The sequence below is a fragment of the Anabrus simplex genome, chromosome 11 (assembly GCF_040414725.1).
Source record: "Anabrus simplex isolate iqAnaSimp1 chromosome 11, ASM4041472v1, whole genome shotgun sequence".
Taxonomy (NCBI): Eukaryota; Metazoa; Arthropoda; class Insecta; order Orthoptera; family Tettigoniidae; genus Anabrus; species Anabrus simplex.
Genome location: NC_090275.1, coordinates 2,443,004 through 2,469,222, shown reverse-complemented (window position 1 = coordinate 2,469,222; position 26,219 = coordinate 2,443,004). Strand labels below are relative to the sequence as shown.

General features: G+C 41.4%; 1 protein-coding gene across 1 annotated transcript in view; it reads right to left on the bottom strand.

The window, feature by feature from the left end:
* Positions 1–5,494: 5,494 nt before the first annotated feature.
* LOC136883241 (neuroglobin) overlaps positions 5,495–26,219 on the bottom strand; it is a 318,348-nt gene continuing 297,623 nt past the window's right edge. Inside the window, exon 3 of the mRNA XM_067155449.2 lies at positions 5,495–5,935. Within this exon, the coding sequence (XP_067011550.1) occupies positions 5,777–5,935 (159 nt within the window). The 3' untranslated portion in view covers positions 5,495–5,776. The remainder of the gene's footprint in view (positions 5,936–26,219) is intronic.

The following is a 26,219-nucleotide window of genomic DNA, read 5'->3' as shown; positions in this document are numbered from 1 at the left end:
CTGTTTGCGCGCCAACGAGTTTGTTTACTTGCAGAAAGGTTAGCAAAATGCAAGCTGCGAATGGTGGGACAAAAGCTAAGCAACGGATTGTTAACAGAGAACGTCGCATTCACGGACGTCCTTATGTTAATGGCAAAGGTGAAATGAAACCAGGGAAACTTCCGCCTCCATCTACGGAGCGTATGATATATTTTTTCCGTCTGCAGCCTTGTATGTAGGTTATGTATACATTCAAGAGTGCTGATAAAATTAAATTACAATAAAACTCTGTCCCATTTAAATTCGATTAGCGTGACCACTTTAACTAAGATTTCGTGGCTATAATCCTCATTTGCTTGTTACAGACGAACTGCAAGTGTAAATACAAGTGCCGAGACCTGTCGCAGGAGCAGAAAGAACTTCTCTTCTTAGAATTCTACGAGATTTCTAATGAGGAACAGGGAACATACCTCATGAATCGCATTGACATTGTGAACATTGTTAGAAGGTGACATGGAACTTATTCGGATCCCAGCGAAAACAAGCGACTATGTGTTATTCAGTTCCAAGTGGAAACGGTCTTGTTCAGGTATGTGCGAAAACATTTAAAGAAATTTTTGGTGTGTCCAACAGAAGGCTACAAACATTGAATATGAAGAAGAAATTGGGCAACAGTGCCTACAATGATCAAAGAGGAAGAAACCCTTTGTCACATATCCATAAGGTGAAGTATACTGAGGAAGACCATAACCTCGTTCGCGAGCACATACAGTCATTTCCGAAAGAAGAGAGCCATTATGGAAGGAATGTTCGTAGCAAGCTGTATCTGAGTGCTGATTTACATGTCAATCGCATGCATCATGCATTCCAACTCAAATATCCTAAATCCCATCTGCAGTACAAGTATTATCAAGGAGTTTTAAAGAACGATTTTCCGAATGTGTCATTGGTAAGCCTAAAGCTGACACATGCCGTACCTGTGATCATACGCATATTCAACTTAAAGCTTCTCCAGCTACAAAGACTGCAACAGAAAAGCAACTTGAATTACATCAGCGTAAGGCTGAGAAAGCACTTTCTTTACTAAGCCAAGGTAGACATGCATCATAGATGCCTTTAAGTGACATGTTATGTGTATCCATGGACCTGCAGCAAGTTCTTTTCACACCAACCTTAACACATAGTGCTATGTTCTATTCAAGGCAGCTCTCAAATTTTAATTTGTGTGTTAATATTGGCGATACTGGTGATAGCTACATGTGCATGTGGCACGAGGGTATAGCAGGTCGCGGATGCAACGAAATTGCTTCATGTCTCTTCCGTGTTCTCACATCCCATAGCACTACTAAGATGAGACTGACCCGTGGTGTGATAACTGCTCCGGACAAAACCAAAATCGAATGATTTTAATGGTACTAGTGTACCTAGCAACACAAAAGCAGTGTGAGTGCATAGATATGAAATTTCTTGTCAGCGGCCACATTTACATGCCATGTGATCGGGATTTCGGTGTGATCGAGAAACGTGGGAAAGTGTGGAAAGGTATGGTGTCAGAGGACCTCCATAATATTGTTAGGTCGGCCAGGATTAAGAAACCTTTCAAGGTAATAGCTATGCAAAGTAGCGACTTCCTCGATTTTGCTTCTAAGGCTGATGAGTTCCTGAATACTACGAAAGTACAAATAAGTAAGGTTTCATGGATTCAGGTTTCCTCCACTACTCCCACGACTATCAAAACTAGGCACACATTCAATGCTATTGAAGAGTGGACAACACGCCAAGTTCTAAAAAAAAAAAGGGGGAAGAAAGTGCAAGACATTTTGACTTTGAAGTTCACCCCTTCCAATTCTGGCAGCAAAATTACAGCAGAGAAAAAAAGATTTTCTGGCAATGCTGGAATATATGGATCCAAAGTATCATGATATTTTTATAAAGAACTTTGTAAGTGAGAAATGCTGGGAACCTTTGTTACGAAATGTTATGAATGAACGATATTAGACCTACTTTGCTGTCTCATATTTTATCATCAGTTGCATAGTGTAGTATGTTCTTCTTTAATAAATGTCGTTCAAACATAATAATATTGTTATTATCGATATCATGCTCCCTGCTCCTCACACCTGTATCACTTTCTGAAGACATTACGCATGGCACCAATATCTTTCCCGAAAACTGTACATTTGTTGCACTGTGTCTCAATGAGTAAGACTGTACCACAAGTTTCTATATCATTATCTTTCTTTTAACCCCCACCCGTGTTGGTGGGGGCGGTAGAATAACACCTACGGTATACCCTGCCTGTCGCAAGAGGTGACTAAAAGGGGCCCCAGGGGCTTTGAACTTTGGAGCGTGGGTTGGCGACCACGGGGCCCTTAGCTGAGTCCTGGCATTGCTTCCCCTTACTTGTGCCAGGCTCCTCACTTTCATCTATCCTATCCGACCTCCCTTGGTCAACTCTTGTTCTTTTCCGACCCCGACGCTATTAGGTTTCCAAGGGCTAGGGAGTCTTTCATTTTCACGCCCTTCGTAGCCCTTGACTTTTCTTTGGCCGATACATTCATTTTTCGAAGTGTCGGATCCCTTCCATTTTTCTCTTTGATTAGTGTTATATAGAGGATGGAACCTAAATGATACCTGGAAATCGTCAAAATGTAGTAGTTTCAACGTAATATAGTTTTCTTTATTTTCCCACGATTTTTGATTTTGTCACGTATATCGTTTCCCAGTTCCACTTCACAAATTACGCCTGACGTGTTAGACTAATGGCTTTTTGTCACTAGCCAGGCCGTGCTCAGAGCCGCAGACTAATGAAGAAAAGCTGCCGCACAAGAAATAATCCTAAAGAATGTGGGGCAATGGCTGAAACAAAATAGAACCCTCATTGCCTTTCAGATGCTCTCTGCTAATTACCCTGACGTGTTAGACCAATGGTTTTTTGGCACTAGCCAGGGCTGCGCAAACCAATAAAGAATAGGCGTCCCATGACCATGGTTCCGGAATTATGCAGTTGGCTGCCGCTCATTGGAAGGAAGAAAGCCGATGTGAGCGTTGCAGGTCGAGCATGTATATCAACCAGAAAAACGACAGTGGTGGAGCATCAAAGAAGTATAAACAAAAGACAATCATACGGCTGTATGCATACGTTTCAGGTGGAGCATCTAGCAACTATATGAGGGACCCTAATCTGCCGCAGTGCAGTTAACTGAATTTAACGAACAGTAAATGAAAATGGTTCCGATTAGTTGGCCGAATCTCCTGACCTAATCGTAAACAAATAGATAAGTACATTTTCTGACAAGGTAGAACTTTGCTGTAGGATTCTAAAACCAGCATTTCTATCAGATATCTCAGTTCCTCAGGATTATTGTACAATTGTCATCCAGAAATATCTGCTGTCGCTCAACATGTCAAGCAGGATGATCATCAAATCCTACTTATTTGTACTGAGAAGCATTTTACACAAGGCGATACAGATACCCCGCATAACATTATAAAGATGAAGTCGGGTCTTTATTGAATAACTTCCAGGCTGTACTATGGTTTTTCTGTGGGAGGAGTTTCACTAATATCAAAGCAAAGTAAAGTCTTCTCCGTACAGGCCATGAAGGCCCTTGGAGGGGTGGAAGGTAAAGGCTTTCACTATCCGTAACCTCGGCACTTGATGGGGTAGAGTGGTTAGCTCTACGCCCGGCCGCCTTTGCCCCAGGAATTAACCTGGTCCTCATTTTTGGTGTAGGGTGAGTGAACCTCAGGGCCATATGCACCTCCGGAAGTGGAAATCTCATTTCTTAAATTTTACGACGTCCTGACGGGGATTCGAATCCACGTCCTTCCGGGCGAACCGAGCACGCCTTTACCGCCTCGGCCAGGCAGCCCCTTTCACTAATATCAGCCAGGCTGCAAATCAGAGTGTCGATAGAAAAGTTGGCTTTAGTCTTGTGACATCTTTATACAGGGCTTGTGTCATGTCCTAGTTTGTTGAGTGTAATAATATGATCAGTAAGGTAAGGTTTCTCCCAACTTGTGAACATAGTTTAACACACTTATAATATTATCTATCAACAACACACGACTTACTGTTAACAACATCTAACAAATTCATATTAATATGTCCCCTTCTTGCTTTCAACTCACTCTGCTAGAAGCAAGTCTCCACTAACTGGGTTTGGAACTTGGTAACTTCCGTCTTCTTTCAACACTATTGGATTTCAAACTTCCAGCTCATCCTTTATGCAAGAATTCGTTTGTGGACCGATAATCCATCGGTCATACAGTTCTCTCGATTTATAGACTGAAAGTATAATGACGCTGATCCACACGGAAGAACGTGCGTTCGATTCCCCATCGAGACATCTGCTAGAACAGATCTGTCTTTACGAGAGTACTGATATCCAAGGGGAAAACAGAGAGACACCGAACTACAAGCAGACTGGTGCACTTTATGGGGAAGAAGCGACGGCTAATTTCCAATATTATGTCGGTGGGGACTAGGTGGGGGAGTTTTAATACTTTAACCACCAATACACAGCTGTATTTTGATTTTGGCACTGCATCATGTACAGTCACGCACTCACGCTGCGTTTAAACACCTTTGAGTGTCAGTTTCCGCTGACCACTGCGAAATCCTTTTGACCCTTGATTTTGGGTTGGCACACCTGGCCTCTGCAATGATGGCTAATCTGGTGATGTTTCCGCTTGGTTTTTCTGTTTCTGTTGTTTACGAGTTACATTGTTGTGTTTTTACAGGTTATATTGTTGTGGGACACACAGATGATACTTTTGTGGATATTTATTTACTTGTGATGCACACAGCGAAATAAAAATTGCGAACCTGCTGGTTTAGATTATACTGGTCTTGCACTGGGAGTGAACATTCCACGTAATAAACGAACTACGAACTTTTATATCAAGAAACTAATGATGTTCCTGTTCCAGGCCTTTCCCAGTTACATGGGGTTGGCTCTTTCTATGGATTTAGCGCAGTTTAACGGCCAGATGCCCTTCCTGACGCTGTATCATTGCGTGTTTCTGAGATGGTTTGTAGGTAAATACCCGTCTACCGAGCTAGCGGAATTGAGCAGACCCAGCCGGGAATCGAACCCCAGGCCCTGTGAACTGAAGGAGCCGACCAATGATGTTTAATAATAGATGAGTGGTAGTACCCAGCATCTCAAAGATCTGTGATGATCCGATCTCAGCCATTAAAATTGTGTTGCCTCAATTCCATGCGCGAAGCTCAGTTTGCACTTCTAAGCACAACTGTTCACATGCATCACATTCAATCCTGTCACTTAACAACTTACATAGATTTTATAAGAAAAAAATAGCTTGCAATTTTCTTCATCAATTCGTTTATCTACAGCGATCCATTCATCACAAAGAATATGGCCAAAACACGAATTGTGCGAAAAGTATGCTGGCAGTCGAAGTGCTGAAGGTGGAACGGTAAGCATCAAAGTCTCTTTTGTCTCACAAGGGAAGTGACGAAAGTTCGCAGGGTGAAGACATGAGAAACTTAATGGTAACAGTCTTTACTGCCGTGGAACTTGGTACAGGCATCAGAACATCGCTACATACCACAACACGTTCATATACAGATACTACATACGATACACAAGTGTTAAAGCGCTACGTGTTAGTAAAATAGGTTCGTGTTTGGGGAACTATGAGCTAACTCAGCCAGTCCACGGCACCATTCACCTCATGTTTCACCCTAAGTTTCCAGTTGCCCGAACGAGGTACTTTCAGTCCACAAGTCGAACACATTATTGCTCCTTTTTACAGTTTCTTGGGCAGGCTACGACGCCGCTCTGCTGGGTTGTGGTTTCTGTTCGTAGCCGCGGATCAGCGTCTCGATGATGAACTTTATGGTCACCTTATAGATGTTCTCCACGTTCTCAGTGTAGCGATCGCCCAGCGTCACCTGCACAGCCTCTAGGAACGGCTTCTCGATCTTCTGCAAACAAACAAACCAGAAACAGACCGTCAGCCTTGAACACGTGCGTCAGACATCACATCACTGATCAAAGGAAGCTCTACATTGCTTTGCATTATAACGTCATCTGTCCGACAATACTGTTAATGTGTAACGTCTATGACCATGGATTCTTATGTAATTACTAGGGAAGGGATTTTAAGGTGGAAAGTATGGTCAGTAAAGGGGAGAAAAATTCTGAAAATACATACAAAAAGGTGTTGAAGAATTCACGTTCCCTATCCCATTTACTGGGTTCTAATCTATATACCGTCCTGACTGACTGACTGATTGACTCACTTATTCAAATCGCCGAGCCAAAACTAGGGATACAGTGTAGGTGCTCACTAAGGAAGGATGTTTGGATATTCCGTCGATAAAGGGTTGAAAAAGGGGGGGTGGTGAATTTTTAAAATGAGTATATCCCAAAACTGAACATGTTACAGACTTAAAAACTGATATTTGGAATCTCCTTTAAAAATAAACAAAAGCGTATTTTGTTGGTTTTGAGAAAATTCACTTAAGGGGGTGAAAATAACAGAAAATTGGGATGGATCCTTTAATTGGGGTACTTATATCTCAAGAACTGAATAGTACAGACGTGAAAATTGGTATTTGGAATTTCCTTTAATAACAAAGAAACACTTATTCTTTTGTTTTCGGAAAATCAATTTGGTGTGTGTGGGGGGGGGGGGGATGACCGAAAAAGGGGCTGAATTGTTTTTGTGAGGATATTTATATGTCAAAAAACTGAAGATTTTACAGCCGTGAAAATTGGTATTCGGAACCTTCTTTAAAAATAAAGAAACACGTATTTTTTTCTTTCGGAAAATCCACTTATAGGGGTAAAAAGAATTTAAAAATTGGGTAAATTTTTAAAATGACTATATCTATAGTATATCTCAGAAACATAGCATGTTCCAGACATTAGCTCTGCCAGCAGCCACAAATGTGGTTCTGGGGTAAATGAAACTCAATTTTTCGGTGAGGTTTTATACTTTAGGTATTTTCAGACGGTGTCTTAGTGCAGTACCGATGAGCGATTACGAAATTCACGCGAGCGAAGCCGCGAGTAACAGCTGGTAATTAATAAACTTGTTATATTGGATTGCACACAACATTTGAATGTCGCTGGCGCTTTCAGCTCAGTAGTGAGAGAAACTCCGCTCGACAACTACAGAAACCAATGAAGTACAGTATATCTTGTCAGCACTCGTAAATGGAGTTCAGTCGAAGCTGCAAAGGTTTGCACATCTGGATTGTTTTTAAATTTAATTCGAATTTGTTTTTAGAAAATCCATCAAGGTTCTCCCTAACGCTCATCAACTTCTTCCAAACTCTGAATCACATTAGCCAGGCACTCTAGGTCCTTGCTGTTGAGTAATTGTTGGGCCTGCGTCCGTTGAGTCTACGGCACATGATTTTATCAACATTTTCTCCCAAGGAAATCTGTTGAAGCAGAGGAAAAAAGATTTTGTCTAATCTTAAAAAAGTGTGTGTGTGGAGGGGGCGGGGAGTGCTTGCTGAAGCGTGAAACAGAAGGGATAAAGTGGACAACATGTAGTGATCTCACAAAAAAGGTGCAAGAAATTGTGTTTATTTCGCTTCATTTCATGTCTGCAAATACATATCTGTATGACGAAAGGAATCCCTTCACTAGTACACAACTGAACAAGAAAGATATTTCACTTTGTGCAGGTAATTATTTTTTAAATGTAAAAATTGTCCAGCTTGTTTAATTTTCAGACTATAATAATTGGAGATATAGAATATATTTCAATTGCTGAAGTTGGCAGTAGGTCGGAGTGCCTCAGCGCTAATCGTTTCCCAGATTGTGCTCAGAGTTTCTAACAAACACCTCTATCTGTCTGGAAGATCATTAGTGTGGAACAAGAAGAGCCCCCCGTTCCTCCGATGTTGAACGGTTCTTTTCAGCCTACAACAGAACGTTACCGGATCAGCGCCAAATCATCACCATGGAAAACCTGGAGAAGTACTTGGTGACACACTGTGCATCACGATAATAAAAAAGGTTCCGTACTATTTGTGTAATAATAATAATAATAATAATAATAATAATAATAATAATAATAATAATAATAATAATAATAATAATAATAATAATAATAATAATAGTTCCGAGGTTATCTGTGGAACATCAAAGGTGAAAGAAGGTGGAATGGGTCTAACTACAAGTCCGAAAAATGAATTAAAATTTCAATAAAGGTTATATTTTCAATAGACAACAAGATTTAACAAATTTTCACTAGGTGAAATAACAATAAGAAAATCAGGTACAATTGTAACTTTACAAACGAAAGCACAAGTTAAGAGGTCTTTACAAATTCTGGGCTTCGAGCCCCAAGTTATAATTCCTGAGCCCTCAGCTCACAACCACAAATTACCAAAGGGCAGAAAACCCCTCATTACATGGAGCACTTGCTCCCAACTTTTAACCTCAAGCCTCCCAGAGGCACTTTTCAAACACAAGAAAGAGCTGAGCCGCTCTCAATTTTTCAAGCCTCTTAAAGGCAATACCAGACTTTACAGTAACTTGCCATCGAGGCACAACTTACAAGAATTAAACGGGGGTATCTTGTACAGGGCCTTAAAAGAAAAAATAATAGGTTAATTAAATGGCCCAAAATACCAATATGAATGGAGGCGTTGTTTGCGCTCCTACATGAAACCTTATAAAACCTAAGGGGCACTAGGCCGCTGACACAGGGGCTATTCCCAAGCTAGGGAGGTGACTCGTATAAGAAAATTTTAAGACATTAAGAGTAGAAAATCGGTTATGAAAACGTAGTCACCTCAACTCAAGATGAAGGGGAGCTCGAGAGGGTAAAGCACTCTCTGTCCCCGATTTAAAGTTAAAGTAATAAGAAACTTTTACATAAGCCGGCACTACTGTAAGTTACATTTTTCGAACGGTAGGTTACATTGAAAAAAGTTTCGGACCTTCCCCGAGGGCTAAACTGCTGAGCTAGCAAGAATTAAAGATGTTAAAAGGCCACTACCTTGTAGAAGAGCTGCTGGCGGATGAAAGAGGCGCTTCCCGCCTCCTGCTATACTTCCATACACTAAGCAAGATGTTGTACGAGTGACCGAGAGCCAGGAAAATCAGCCGTTTTTATACTCTCGGGGAAAATTCGAGATCTTTCATGAATGATTAAGACACACCCACAGTCGTTTATTGGATAGCTTACAGTTACACATCAACAATGGGGAAGAAAGACGCCATTGGCTAAAAATTAATGACAGAAATTTACGATTGGCTAATTTCAAAACTGGCGGAAGGAAAGATTAATATTGCCAACCCACAAATGAAAGAACAGCATTTAGTAAGGAACTTATGAATACAAAATATCTTCAAGAAAAGTTCCTTCATTTCGCACCAGGGTGCATGATCATAGTTTTTGGTAGAGACATCTGTGAGAGAATGTCCACACTTCTTGATTTTTTTTTTTTTGCTAGGGGCTTTACGTCGCTCCGACACGGATAGGTCTTATGGCGACGATGGGATAGGAAAGGCCTAGGAGTTGGAAGGAAGCGGCCGTGGCCTTAAATAAGGTACAGCCCCAGCATTTGCCTGGTGTGAAAATGGGAAACCACGGAAAACCATCTTCAGGGCTGCCGATAGTGGGATTCGAACCTACTATCTCCCGGATGCAAGCTCACAGCCGCGCGCCTCAACGCGCACGGCCAACTCGCCCGGTACACTTCTTGATAATTAGTAAACAAAAACAATTCGAAATTAACTCAGTGACATCTTCTGATAAACAGTTGAATTAATTCGGTTTTAAAGTTCAGAGTTTCAGCTGTAAAGGAGTACTTTAAGGCGGAAAATTCAAATGTGCGGCGTATAGGTGTACCAACCGGTACAATAATAATAATAATAATAATAATAATAATAATAATAATAATAATAATAATAATAATAATAATACCCGTGTGGGGATTTACCGGTTACCTCCATCGGGCGCGTCCCATTGGAATTGGGGAAGCTCGCTGGCTCTGCCGCTTGCAGAGTCAGAGGGTAGTAGGGAAATAAAATACCACCGTGAAAAAAACTGGTCCCTTGCCAGGGTTACGGCGAGGACTGGTAAATGACCAGAAGCCAGAAAACATCTTGAGGCAACCTCTAGGGCTAACAACCCTAGTTGTAAAAGGATGGGTACCCGTCCAAAACAAAGTCAAGTCAAACACATGATGGCACAACATTTCAAGAAACATACTCCAGGGGGTAAATCTGCGGATAAATCCCTCGTCGTGAACACCACGGCGCACGAGTCTCGTTCGGATTCTGGGGGAGACTCGACATCATGCAAAAGACGAGTCGGAGCGTCTCGGTGTACCCCGAAGAGTCAAAAACTCAGGCCAAAATCTAAAACCTTTCTAGCAACTTTCAACATAAATTCACTTACACAAACTGGCAAGCTGAAAACCCTCACCAAAACTCTTCACGAAAATCAGATATCCATAATGGCCCTACAGGAAACAAGGTACCCAAATGAAGAGATTTTTGAATCCGAAGGCTATCGATTTTTCAAGAGCAAAGCGCAAAGAGGAATCCTTAATGGAGCTGTGATGCTTGGAACCGCGTTTGCTGTTAGAACCAAGATCCTTAAATCGGTTGCAAATTTCGAACCTGTGAATGACAGATTGTCAATTAAATGCGCGAACAAAACCTACGCCCTACTTGACGTACATGCTCCTACAAACGATAAGAACAAGTCTGATCCAGACGAAGTTGACAATTTCTGGGACCTACTGGATGAAAAATTAAACAAAATCCCCAAACACCATGTCAAGCTTATTTTGGGTGACTTCAATGCCCAACTAGGTCGTGAACAGAAGTACAAGAAAGTTATAGGAAATTACCCTGCTCACAAAAGAACCAATCCCAACGGCAAAAGACTGGTGTCCATTTGCGAAAATCACAACCTGCAGGTTATGTCGACCCACTTTCGCCATCTACCCAGAAAGCAAATGACTTGGCGTTCTCCCGTCCAAGCTCTCGGAGAGTTCCAAATTGATCATGTTGCAATCTCCAGCAGAACCAGCCCTGAGATTATGAATGTCAAGGTAAAGAAAGGCATCAATGTGGCCTCAGATCATTATATGTCTCTTATCAAATTCAAACCAATTCTCGCAAACACAAGGAAGACAACCAAACAGATCATACGCTTCGACAATGATAAACTTCGGCAAAGGGTTGAGGAGTTCCAGGAGAAGGCTAGACCAAATGACTGTGACTTTAACAACGCCAAAAGTCTCCTTGTTGAGGCCGCCAAAGACGTTGCAGAAATCAAGAGAAGCAAAAAGCATGCCTGGTGGAATGGTACCTGCGAATCAGTCCTCCAAGAAAGATTCAATGCGTGGAAACAGTACTACTCTACAAAATCAGAAAATGATTGGGAAACCTACAAAACCCAACGTGCCCAAGCAGCTAGGGTGTTCAGAACTGAGAAACGTAAATACGAAAAATCTCTCATTGAAAAGATACAACAAAACTTTAGGAAGAATGAAAGCAGAGAGTACTACAGAGCCTTCAAACGCAAACTCACTGGCTATAAACCTCTATCTCTATGCTTTGAGCAAAAGGACGGCACACTGGCGACGTCAAATGAAGAAAATTGTAGCATTCTGGCAGATTACTTGAAGAATGTACTTAATTGCTCTAAACCGCAAAGCGCCATTGACACCAAGGAACCCTTACTCAGGTACCCAGATTCCAGACCACCCGACAGAGATGAAATGAAGCGCCACATTGCCTGTCTCAAAAATAACAAAGCGCCGGGGGAAGACTCAGTAGTAGCAGAACTATGGAAATATGCCCCAGAGGAATCACTTGATATCTTGCAAAAGCAAATAGAAGAAATTTGGAACAAGTTGACCCTACCCGAAGATTGGAAAATAGCTTTGATCCATCCATTACACAAAAAAGGCAGCATGAAGAACATCAACAACTACAGAAGAATATCTCTGCTACCCGTGACTTACAAAATTCTATCACTTGCCATCCTGGAGCGTTTGGAAGCACAAGTCGAACATCAAATAGGTGAATACCAAGGAGGGTTCAGAAAAGGTCGTTCAACAGCTGAACAGATCCAAAATCTCAAAACGATCATCAGATATTGTACACTAAGGTCCAAGCAGTATGTGTCTGTCTTTGTGGACTTTAAGAAAGCGTACGACTCCATTGACCGGGAAGTCCTGCTAAACATCTTAAATTAATATGGAGTTGATTTGAAACTGCTGGCATTAATTAGAGCCACCCTGACCGATACAAAATCCAAGGTGAAGTTCCACGGATGTCTCTTGCATTCCTTTGACATCAAAACAGGAGTCCGACAAGGTGATGGGCTATCCCCGATACTCTTCAACTGTGTTCTTGAAAAGATCATCAGAACCTGGCGGGTGAGATTACAGGAAACAAACTACAGTCCATTGAGAATAGGAACCAAATCCAACGGGATCGCAACAGACTGATTAGCATTTGCCGATGATATTGTTGTTCTCTCAAACGACATAGAAACCGCTAGAGCCCAAGTTGAAATTTTAAAGGAAATTGCCGAACGAACTGGTTTGCAGATATCGTTTGAGAAAACAGAAGTAATGACTAACATCAAAGAGGCTCCACCCAAACTCCATACAAAATACGGGGACATCACCCGGGTAGACAAATTCAAATACCTGGGTGAGATCATCATGAAAAATGGACTGGACAAGGAAGCACTTCAGGAGCGAGTACGCAAACTGGAAATAGCCTACCAAACACCCCGTACAAAAAATGCCTTTCCCAAAACACCAAGATACGTCACTATGAAACAGTTCTGAAGCCAGTAGTTCTATATGCAGCCGAAACCCTGTCTCTAAATGCCAACAAAGGACTCCTTGAAGAACTGGAGAAAAGAGAACGCAAAATTGTGAGAGGAATCTTGGGATCAAAGTACAGAAATGGAATCCATCAAAAGAGATCCAACAAGGAAGTCTACAGCAAAATAGAGAAAATTACCGACACAATCAGAAAAAGACGGGCACGATTTTACGGTCATCTGAAAAGAATGGACGGAAGAAAGTTAACTAAAGAAATCTTTCACTTTTTTTATTCAAACCCCAAAACCACAATTCCCTGGTTTAGAAATACCAAAGAAGACCTGCAAATGCTACATATCTCAGCTGAAGACGCCCTTAACAGAGATCTCTTCCGCAAGAAAATATTGACGAACGGGCTAAACCGAGACGAGCAACCACTGATCTCTATACCTGGATGGCTGGTAGCTTGGGTAGCAGTAAGCCGAATAGAAGATGACTGGCGTAGTAAGATGGCAGCGAGCGCATGGTGCAATAGACCACGAAGAGCGCGCTTGCTTTGTTTATGCTTAGTTCAGTGACGCCAGGCCTCTTGATTGTAGTTCCACGAGTGTTCTGTGCTGTGTTATTGCAAAGTAAATAGTAGTGTATTTTACGAATTTAGGTTCGTTGCCTTGTAGTATACTTGTGGATTACAAAATTCAATTTAAATATGTATGTGTTTATCTGAAATATGAATGAAGAAACATTCTACGGGGTATTAACATAGCCTACCGCAGTATTCAGCTTATGGATGTACAAACAGAACCGATCAGCAGAAGGAGAAATCATTTCATCGGGGAGTTTTAATAATAATGTTATTTGCTTTACGTCCCACTAACTACCTTTTTAAGGTCTTCGGAGACGCCGAGGTGCCGGAATTTAGTCCCGCAGGAGTTCTTTTACGTGCCAGTAAATCTACCGACACGGGGCTGTCGTATTTGAGCACCTTCAAATACCACCGGACTGAGCCAGGATCGAACCTGCCAAGTTGGGGTTAGAAGGCCAGCGCCTTAACCGTCTGAGCCACTCAGCCCGGCTCGGGGAGTTTTATACTGTACATAAGAATCTTCCTAGGGTAGTGTTTTGAGTTTTAGGTTTATTGTTTCTTATTTCGCATATTCCGGGAGCAAAATGGCAATTAATTTTTGTAGGTTTCCTTTTTCGAGACCCGAACATCTAAGATCATCGATTAGGAGTATCAGGCGGGAGAATTGGGAGCCTTCTAAAACAGCTGTTCTCTGCTCGGATCACTTAGAGGAAGACTGTTTTGATAGAAATGGACAAACTGTACACCTTAGAAGTGATGTACAGCCAACTGTTTTCAATTTTACTGAACATTAACTGCAAGTAAAGATTTACTTATATTTTTTTTCTCATAATTAAACTGACGGTTTCGATGAAATAATTGACGTGACCTTATAACAATCTTAGAAAATGAAGTCTGGAGGAATTCTAGACCTTATTTACATCAGTAATAATTATGGGTTTCAGACACTGGAGTGGTGGGAGAAGGGAAAGTGTGGTGGGTGTTTGGGGCTATCCCATTATACTATTCGTGGTATTTGGGACTCTTTTAACTAGTGTTACATATTTCTGATGATGACTATCAATATCGCTTTGCTAGCTGAATTTAATTAAAGAGGTCTGTAATAGTAAATTAAGCTGCAGGTAATGTGATATATTGACAAGTTTTGAATATTTGCTGGTTTTATAAATGTGTACATTTGCTTCATTATATTTTAATTTGATAATATGCGCGTTATTTCATGGAAACAGGAAACAGAAATTCATTATCAAGCACCGATTACGATATGTCGAATCTAGGCCTGTATATTGAGCTACGTTTATAGGTACATCATTTTAAGAATGCATAATTTCGTGGCATACATGTATACAATTTACAGCAATGTTTCCAGAAACTGATTTTCACTCGTATTGTGTTACCGATCGCTAATTGCATGTATTCAGCACTTAAGTTAATATTTGCCGGCCGTTATTATACACTCATGTTTATTGCTATCCCGGAGATTTACTGACCTCGGAATGAGGTGATCCCAATGTCCTTATGCTTTGAGTGAACATGTCTCTATATTTTTAATTATTCCAATGCGCCATTAATTGCGACTTAAAATTGACTATATTATCATTGCTTCCCCATAAGGAGAGCTCTAGGCTGGGTACGCCAACATGGCGAACCGCGCGCTCAACTTGGCGTACTTTCTCCTGCAGCGGAGACCTGCCATCAGCGATCCATGTATAGAGATCAGTACGAGCAACCGAAGAGAAGACATAGTGCCCCTTGGACAGAGGAGCGTAAGCAGGTCCACTCACAAAGAATGAGGGAAATTTGGGCTCTAAAGAAGGCAAAGTTCAGTGTCAAATGCAACAAGACTTAACGTGGTCCTTGATGGCCCCAGCGAATTATATAATAATAATAATAATAATAATAATAATAATAATAATAATAATAATAATAATAATAATAATAATAATAATAATAATAATAATAATAATAATAATAATAATCATCATCATCATCATCATCATCATCGTATCGCCTCAGCTACCGTGTGCAGATACTTCAATATGACGCCATCTGCCCCCTGTGGGTGGGGGCGGTCGAATAACATACACGGTATCCCCTGCCTGTCGTAAGAGTCGACTAAAACAAGCCCCAGGGGCTCTGAACTTGGGAGCATGGGTTGGCGACCACGTGCCCTTTAGCTGAGTCCTTACTTGTGCCAGGCTTCTCACTTTCATCTATCCTATCCGACCTCCCTTGGTCAACTCTTGTTCTTTCCCGACCCCGACGGTATTAGTTATTGAGGCCTACGCAGTCTTTCATTTTCACGTCCTTCGTGGTCGTTGTCTTTCTTTGGCCGATATCTTCATTTTCCGAAGAGTCAGATCCCTTCCATTTTTCTCTCTGATTAGTGTTATATAGAGGATGGGTGCCTAGTTGTACTTCGTCTTAAACAGTAATCACCAACACCACCACCCAGGGCGCCATGGTCGCCAACGTAAAGTTGATAGCTCCTAGGGCCGCCTTTTAGTCGCTTCTTACGAAAGTCAGAGGAAAGCATGGACGTATTTTACTGCCCTCACTCACAGGGTTAGTGACTGAGAGGTCATATTCTCATAAAACTGGGACGTGAATTGCAGAAAAGTGTCAGGAAAAAGACGTTGACTGGAATTCAAACCTGAATAATAGTATGGCCTCATCTAGACTACCTGCGTGTCAGTTTCAACGTTCCGTATGGCGATGTATGGATGTGCTATAACGTGGGACATGATTGTCGCTGATGTATGGTGAGGTGATCGGGTGCATGACGAACCAGCAAAGGGCAGGCGATCTAACTCGTAAGGAAAATGATGAACCGGTTGTACGAGCTAAGCAACCTGAGCAGTTATCTGCAATAAACACCCAGAAGAAATTAAATAAAGATATACAGCGTGATTCAGCCGTCCCTTCCAATGTACTTTTACGCAACCCACAATATTCATTCCATCCTGAAAACATCTGCCCTGGCGGCATTGTCAGACAACACAACCGTATATCTTGGTATTTACCGCCTCACCATGATAGGACGCCGTAATGTTATACTCGTATTAAACACTGGAAGACGTGCGTGTGCCTACCTGACACGTCGGCGGAACACGTGTGACCGCAGTAAACCTAATACTTGCTATAAGCACGCAGAGTGCCGTGCGGAACCGTAGTGTAGTTGGTAAAGGCGTGGCGGAACGGGCTTGCGTGTCAGGTGGGAGGTACGAGTCCGGGGTGAAGATTACACATTTTTGAAATAATTGTTTAATACGTACCGCACGCTTTCATGCAAATTGTGTGTGAATGAATGTGTTCGTGGCTCTAAGAAGGGCGATTAGTTAGCAGTCCGGACACATACAGACTGGAAATAATAGAAACAAAACTGCTGCCCTAACAATGTTCTATTGCAGCAAATCCTCGATGTGATGACCGTTTTCGTTTATGCACATTCGGGCGCGGTGTCCAATAGATCGTCTTTCGTGCTAAAGCATTCCAGGTTTAATTGCTCGGCAGGCGTCTGTGATGAGTTGCCGGAGCTGGACAAGGTTTTCCGGCGCTTGAGTGTAAACGACGTTCTTCAAATGTCCCCACAAGAAGAAGTCTAACGGCGTTAAATCCGGTGATCTGGCGGGCCAAGAAACAGGGCCTGCTCGTCTTATCCATTTCCCTGGCAGTTCCTCGGTCAGATGGTTACGAACGGGCAAAGTCGAATGTGGTGGAACTCCATCTTGTTGCAACCACATCGTCAAACGATCGTGCAAGGGCACATCCTCCAGCAGCAGTGGGAGTTTCTGACACAGAAAGTGCAGGTAGCGTGGGCCTCTCCAATGGCCCTCAAGGAAATAAGGTCCAATCAGGCGATCCCCCAAGATTCTACACCAAATATTCACTCCCCATTGTACTTGATGGGTCGCTTGTCGCACCCAGTGAGTATTGTCCGGACTCCAATAGCGCAAGTTGTGGCGATTGATGTTCCCATTATTGTGGAAGCGTGATTCGTCCGAGAACAAGATGTGTGATACGAATGCTGCATCATTGTGCAGCCTGCCTAATAGCCATCGACAGAACTCCATTCAAGCTTCGAAATCCCGTCCATGGAGCCTTTGGTGTAGCTCAATATGGTATGGGTGAAATTTATGTTAATGCAGTATTTGCCAGACGGACGACTGGCTGGTGTTCACCTGTCGTGCAATCGCCCTTGTACTGATGTGTGGATTATTACGAGCTGCCTCCAGAACGACCTCTTCTGTTTCTCCCGATGTAACGAGCCTATCGTGGACTGGTGGCTGGTTGGAAATCACGCCTGTTGTCCCTTAGGCGTCTTTCAACACGGCGGACTGTTGTATGAGCCAGGTGTGCTGTCGGGATACCGTTCCTGGTGCAAAAGTAGTGCCTCGCACGCGTTTTGTCTTGCTTCCCCATAAATGGGGAGCATGTCAACGTATTCCTCTGTGGAAGACATGCCGAATAACAGCAGTCAGGCCCTAACCAGCGGAGTATGCGAAGGGCACAAGATGAATAACAGCGTCATGTGGCAAACGTGAGCCTGTGTTTACGTATTCAAACATCATACCGATGCAAAAATATTTGAACGATGCAGGATTCCAACCGCCGCTGGCACATTTCGTCGATTGCTAGGCGAACGCCTAACCACATCCGTTACGCTACACTGCTGGGAACATGCTGGTAGTACGACGAAAGCAGAGTACATACCCCATCCGGTTCGGTGTTTGAGACATTAATTACTGCAGTGTTACCTAGTTTTATGCATTGATTCCCCTCTTCGTTACACCCGGTCACGAGGCATGACACATTAACATAGTTACATGGTAAAAGGACGTTGCTACATGATTTCAAGGCGTCATGTTTTGCGAACGAATGATATAACATTTCGCTAGGGTTCAGAATCGTGTGCAAAATATGCTCACTGAACATCAGTACCATACAGTACGCCTGAGCAGGGGAACAGAACCCCTATAACCATGTGCACGTTAGTTGGGCTGCAGCAAACGATATTATAAGGGGCTGCTGAATCACACTGTATACTGACTGAACCCAGAGGCGTGCTATAATTCTCAAATAATGACAATTTAATATTGTACTTTCATATCTAAAAGACACGAAGGAATGACGACGGGAGACTTAACGGATTCTTGGAGAATTGAATTCATCATTCTAAAGACGTCTTTTTTTTTTCTCTTGGCTTTAATATGCACGATAATTAACTAAAATAACAACTTTAAACCTAATAAAAATGGTTTTTACATTTATTTTAAATAATATTTAACATAAATTCAAGAAAATTCCAAGCTACTTCAGCTAATATTTTACAAACATAAATTTAATTTCATATGTAAAATAATCAAACAATATAATTCTAAATTATATCAGTTTCAAAACTCAACATGTTGCACAAGTTTGTTTTATTTTCTTACCATTCTGTCCTGTAGTCTCTTACTCAGTCTTGTGAAAGAGGTTCCCTTTCAACTGAGAAATGATTGCGTCTACAGTCCACGTATTGCTTCTCGCATCCTAACTTAGAGTGACAAGGTTTCCAAAATAAAATTATGGGATACAAATTAAAAATTGTCGTGAACTGATATTTTGTATAAACATTCGTTATTAGTATATTGATGTAACTTTTATAGCAGATTTATCTTAAATAATTTTCTGTTAAAATAAGTAGCCTACGTTATGACTTATGATATAGTAGCATGCTTCAACAAGATCATCGTACCAGTTTGTTACAATTCTCACTAAAAGGAACGTCACAATACATTTAACCATTTAATGACATACTGATATTGGTTCACTTGCATTACTAATCGAGTAAGTATTTTATTGTTATCACATGTAAACAAAATGATATTTCAGTGTTTCTGTAATGAGGTCTAGAACTATAGTAGACAATCAATATTTCCAATTTATATAGGTTACTTATTTCTGACTGTCCATTGGCCTGGAGGTTTCACCGTGGATGGTTCCCGAAATGTCTTGTTTGTTATATTTTGCAGAAGAATTTGACATTTTCCAGCAGAATTTTATAAAAATCAATAAATGAAGTATACTGAAAATGAATCTTAATTATAATCATTTCATTAACACTTTCCACACTAAACCTATCTTTTCATCAGTCCACAAATCATTTGGAAAATGACAGACCACTTTTCACCAATGCACTTGACAGTTCTTAGTTCATGGTTTTCACTTTATAAACATTTTAAACAAGGTTAACTTCCTCAGAAAGTTCCTCTTCACGTATTTATTTCAGAATACTTTCATCAAACTCTGCTAAGTTTTAAGACTTTGCTGAACCGGCTTCCAAAGAAGATGTATGATTTTGGGCTGTATCCAGTTAAGTGATTTCAGCACATGAAGTGAGTTAGCTCATTTTTCAACGTAGTAAATGAATGTGTGGTAAAATAAACTTGACATTTCCAAGAATTCAGATTCCTTAAGTAAGCAACTTGCTTATCATTTACTGAATTTTCATAGTTCGGAAGGTTTCATCGTTCCTCGATTTCGCTTTCGCTATCAACATTTTTAACTCTTCCAAAGCTTCATTTGCTGACATATCTGCTGCCTCATCATCTTTTATGGTTGACGAAAGCACTGTCAGCCGGCCGGGGGTGGTTCCAGGTCCACTCAGCTGAGTAGGCCATCGTCCTGTTGCGGTAACTGATGATCTCAAAGATCGTATAGCATTTGTCTTGAGACAAAAAAACAAAACAAGGTTTTAGCCCCTCGTAAATACCAATGATTCTATTCACAGACGGTTCCAAGGAAAGCCATCTACCTTTTACACTACCAAACACTTCAACAAACTTGCAAAACTCTTTTTGGCGTTTTTATGAGAAACAGCAATATATCACATAAAGTAAATGTAACCATACTTCTTGAAGCGGCAAGTGACCTGAAGCAATAGGAAATGCACAAAGAAACTGCACGTTATGTACTACCAACGAAAGAACTTCAAAATTCGTGTCTTGTTCAGTTTGGTGTATTTTCCTTACTCTTAGCGTATGACCACATTTGTTCACCACTTGGTTGTGCTACGCGTTACTTGAAAACATACTATTTCAAAATATACAGGACCATTAATGAAAAGAGGGAAAATACGCTTCCCGTATGTATTTTGTCGAGACAACGGGATACTTAAATGTACGGTAATAAGGGATGGTCCCGTATAATACGGACTGTTCCATTCCCTGCTTTATATTAATAGTAGAATTTTCCTTTGTGGGGTAATACTATGTCGTCAGTGATGGAGACGGGAGGTTACGTGGGTTTATAATCAAGCTCGAGAGACTCTGGTAATGTGAATTATCAAAACAAATGGTTATTTCACACAATTTATGTTTTTTTTTTCTTGACTACATTACACGGCGCACTTCTTCCTCATAGAATAGTCATGAGTTGAAAGGTCTGTCCGACTCGTTGGCTGAATGGTCAGCGTACTGGCCTTCGGTTCAGAGGGTCCCGGGTTCGATTCCCGGCCGGGTCGGGGATTTTAACCTTCATTGGTTAATTCCAGTGGCTCGGGGGCTGGGTGTTTGTGCTGTCCCCAACATTCCTGCAACTCACACACCAGACATGACACTATCCTCCACCACAATAACACGCAGTTTCCGAGACATGGCACATGCCTTACAAGGGCTGCACTCGGCTAGAAATAGCCGCACGAAATTATTATTATTAGTCGAAAGATCCACTTACGATCAAAATAAACTAACTTGTGGATTATTACTTCATGTACATAGACATTTCAGGCAAGATGGAGCAGACGTTGTCTTAACGGAAGCTCTTTTTGGCCCAAATTATAGCATTTTATAGGTATTGTTTCGTATAAAGCTCTGGTCTCCTGCACCTTGAATTATTGATCCTGATGAAGTTTGTTCACGATAAAAAATATTTATATACATTAAAAATTTCACTGACGTGTGAAATGAAACACTATTTCCTGTTCGTTCAGCTAAAACTATCGCTGTAGTTCTCCCACAGAGTACCCGGGTTTGTGGGATACGGCGGACATCAAAACTGAAGAAACAACCTCTCTGAGCGAATTTCGACAGAGAGCTAAAGGTTGTCTGTTTAAGTGCAGTAGGATTTTGATCCAATGCTACACGATAAAACTTTAATAATTAAAGAAAATAAAGGAAAGAATTAGCTGATAAGACAATAATCTCTATAATTCTTAGTTTCAGCGGACTAAGATGGGAATAAAAATGTAATATTTTCTCCAAAAAGTGGGGGTTCCCCTAATGACCGCTACTAAGTGAAATCGACATATGGATGAGAGTAGACCAGTCGTCTCCATGCCGTACGATGTCGGTTTTCGAAATACCAAGAAGGGAGAGGTCATGTCGACAAGACATAATCATACACCGAGATATAATTTACTGTACAAACTTTTTCACAGTATTTTGCTGGTTTTTTGCCCCAGGGGCTCTGAACTTTGGAGCGTGGGTTGGCGACCACGGGGTTCTCAGCTGAGTCTTGGCATTGCTTCCACTTACTTGTACCAGGCTCCTCACTTTCATCTATCCTATCTGATCTCACTTGGTCAACTCTTGTTCTTTTCCGACCCCGACATTATTAGGTTTGCGAGAGCTAGGGAGTCTTTCATTTTCACGCCCTTCGTGGCCCTTGTCTTTCTTTGACCGATATCTTCATTTTTCGAAGTGTCGGATCCCTTCTACTGTATTTTCCCCTCTGATTAGTGTTATATAGAGGGTGGTTGCCGAGTTGTACTTCCTCTTAAAACAATAATCACCAGCACCTTTTGCTGTTTCATTTTCTGCATAAAAAGTTTAAAACCCGCATTTTTCTTCACTCTTAGCCTTTTTTCAGTAATCTTGAATTTCCCTTAAACAAGTCATGAAATTTCTGACAAGTGCGATCAAAATGAAATGAGACTTGACTTTATCAGAGTTGCTGAACATTTATTCCTTTCATCATTCCATTTGTTTTTAAAATTGAAAAACTCTTTCAACATATGCGTTCGAACCAGGTATATTTATTATTTGGAACAGCATCTAGAGAAAACATTCACACATTCCGATCACGCAATTCGATGTTATGGAAGCTGGACAACCCTGAACATGCTGTGACGTAAAGCAAATTGTGAAGCTGGACAAATGTTCTTCACAACCAGAAAATGTAACATCACTGAAGTCATCAAGAGACTCGCTAGATGAAGAATAATGAACTGAAATGAATGCTACTGTAACCATGGCAGAAGTGGTGGTGGCTCATCTAAAGGTCAGTCGTACAGTTATTTACCATTAGCCACGTTAAATGGAGGCATGCAAACAAGGAAACGATCGAAACAATTAAACCGCACAATCCAAGAAGAGATTTTTCAGAAATAACCTAGAAAATTTAGACCAGACGGCAAGGAACCCTTTCAGGAATTGAGTCTCTCAAGGATAGCTCCCGGTTGTAGTGCATGGCCACAGAGAAACGTGCGTCACTCAGACGTGTGTTTATGTCTGCTCTCGATAACAGTCAAGACGCAGCATCTCTCACGTGATAGGAGTATTTTAAGGAAGCTTCTCATTCTTCTTGAATTAGATATCCTTGCTTTCCAAATATGACGCTACGTCTCTAGTATTATAACTTCATCTCGTCTGCGTGATGGTTTTCTCAGTTTCACTCTGTCGTTCTTTGTGGGTGCCTGTCGCCCTCTTTCCCGACACCTTCCCTCTGATTAGTGTTGCCCATCACCACTAATAGCAGGTTGTTATAATGGGCAGGTCGAAAAGCAATGCACATCTTTTACGAAATAAGAAAAGCGAAACAAAATACTTATGATCCGAGTCGCTCGACACATTCCTCCCATCCTCACACCAAGTTGGGAGTAGAGTCATCTGCGTACGACTGATTTCAGTTTTTCGTTCATCCGAAGATTTGACCTTGGAATTTCCTCAAAGGTCCAAAATGCTGAAAATCGTGGTGGATGACAGTGAATCTTTCAATCATAGGCTACTTGTTAATTTCTGCACAAACAAAACTTACTAGTTGGCTGGAGAAGTGCACAAGGAGGAGAAATGCCTTGGCTCAAATACGTCAATGAGAACAGCTGGTCAGCCTCTGACCGAATGTGATTGCAAACATCCAGTAGTGGATAGGAGTGCTACAGGAACAAAACCATATTGATCAACACTGAAACAGTACACTCCGAAATGAAAGACGACCTATAAACAGAGACGTTATAAATACTGGATGTTTGAAAACTGGTCAACAATTGGAGATATATGTTCAACACTCGGGCAATTTTCTTTTTTAGGTGGGGGTTGCAGATGCTCAGACTGCTTATGTGAGATTTATCTGTAGGTTTCGCTACGCTGACCACGTCATACCGTCGTATGCGCGGCTCCGGTGACTTCGCTTTGAACATTTCAACCAGGCTGTCCCCGTGATCGCCTCGTAGACAGTTACCACGGCCCAGAGGCATATCCACCTACCTCTTCCTTTCATGTCTACTTCGTACTTCACCTCTATACTGAAGATGATATTTCGGTATCTTCTTATTCTTTACCTGCTATCAACAATATTGACAACTGTGTATATCTAGTAGAAAGTTGTTATGAGGCAGCGTAGATTGTGATAGAGTTGCCCAGTGATGACGCATGAATTTTTGAAATTTGTTACACAAAAATTAAAATAGCCTACTTGCTGAAATCAAAAGACAACTCAGAATAAAAATCGGATTTGGCTCTTATTCAGAAAACTAAATATGATTATAAACTCATTTATAGAAACGTTACTGAACTGAAAAGAGAACTACATATTTCTTATTTTGTTAATCGGTGATCATTGGAAAATATTTAATGAAATTTTGACCTCTGCCAACCGTGCTAGTAGTAAAGAAATAAACCTAACGACATATCATAAAATGCCGGCCCCGTGGTGTAGGGGTAGCGTGCCTGCCTCTCACCCGGAGGCCCCGGGTTCGATTCCTGGCCAGGTCAGGGACTTTCACCTGGTCCTGAGGGCTGGTTCGAGGTCCACTTAGCCTACGTGATTAGAACTGAGGAGCTATCTGGCGGTGAGATAGTCGCCCCGGTCTAGAAAGCTAAGAATAACGGCCGAGAGGATTCGTCGTGTTGACCACACGACACCTTGTAATCTGCAGGCTTTGGGGCTGAGCAGCGGTCGCTTGGTAGGCCAAGGCCCTTCATGGGCTGTAGTGCCATGGGGTTTGGTTTTGACGTATCATAAAATGATCGCAAATCCAAAATTAAAAAAAAAATACGTTACTAACTCTTGTAATTACGGAAGTGGGCCGCGTGATCCCCTTATACAGTGTCTTACTACTGAGTCAGAAATAATAAATGTAATAGCTGTAACTCTTATAGCATCAGTAATAGTGTAATTAGGAAATTAGTCCCTCATATAGTTTCTTACATTGCTAAGTAGGGCAATGGTAATTCGCATAAGAGAGCACACCTAACCACATGGAGGAGCCTAACTAAACAGGGCCTAGTTTTACGGTCAGATGCCCTCTTGTGTAGTAGGGCAATGGGGATTCTCGCGACGCCATCTTGAGTAGTAGGAGAATGGAGATTCGCATAAGAGAGCACGCCTAACCTCATGAAGGAGCCTAACCTCACTTTTACGGCTAGATGCCCTCCGACGTCATCTTGTGCAGTAGGGCAATGGGGATTCGCATAAGAGAGCACACCTAACCCCATGGAGGAGCCTAACTACACAGAGCCTAGTTTTACGGTCAGATGCCCTTTCCGATGCCATTTTGGAGGAGCCTAACTACACAGGGCAGTTTTGCGGAGAGATGACATTCCCGTCGCTATTTTGATCCTCAGGAGTCTCATATGACCTAACCTAGTTTTAAGGTCAGATGCCCTGCCCGTCGTCATCTTGGAGGGGGCCTAACTACACAGGGCACTGTTTTACGGTCAGATGACCTTCCCGTTACCATTTTGATCCTCCTATCAGAGGGGGAAAATAGCTTTATGTCTCCATCCGACAGTGACGGAAAGTCTAAACATGCATAAATGACGACGTGATCTTATGCTTAAGGCTTGACGCCTCCATCGGACAGACTGTCTCCGACGGGACTGAGCACGTACCATACTAAGATTGTTCTGTTTTTAAAATGCAGCGATGACGTCGACGTGGTTATGCATGTTTAGACTTGTTTAGACTTGTTCGTTATCAAGGTCACTCTCTGGTAAACTCAAGCCTTTATAGAAAGTACGAGTGTCGATAGGTGTAAGGAGGCAAAGGGAATGCAATAAGTAAAACATTTTGAATTTAATGAAATATTCATTGTATAATTATTTACAAAATTAAACAAACTACTACCGGTTATACGACAGTCCTGGTTATGCTGTCGACAAGTTTGCTGTACTCCTTAACAGCTTACTGCGAAGAGGTAGCATGCTTCCAAGATTGTAATGCCCCCTGCAACATTCAAATTTAACAAAACATTTATTGTTTATGAAATTATGTTTTAAATGCATTATACTATGTATGTAATGCTTTACAAAGAAGTTAATGCAGTTCTTACCTTGTTATTCATGAAGGGAAAAAGTTCATTCATACACTGTGTACAATTTTCAATCTTAGGATTAGGTCCCTCTAATCATCCGAACCATTCTTACCTCGATGCTTGTAATGACATTGACAGGGTTTTCATAAAGCTACATCGACTGACATCTTACTGTTGAGAGGGAGGATGTCCCAAAAAGCATTTACGAAAGGAGCAGCATATGTAGATAAAAATCCTGGTGCTAAATATTGAATCAGATGTTTTGGCATCTGATATAATGTTCTATGTTTAAAGAACATCTTAATAGCCTCACTTACTTGTGTGAGATAAATAAGATGTTGCGT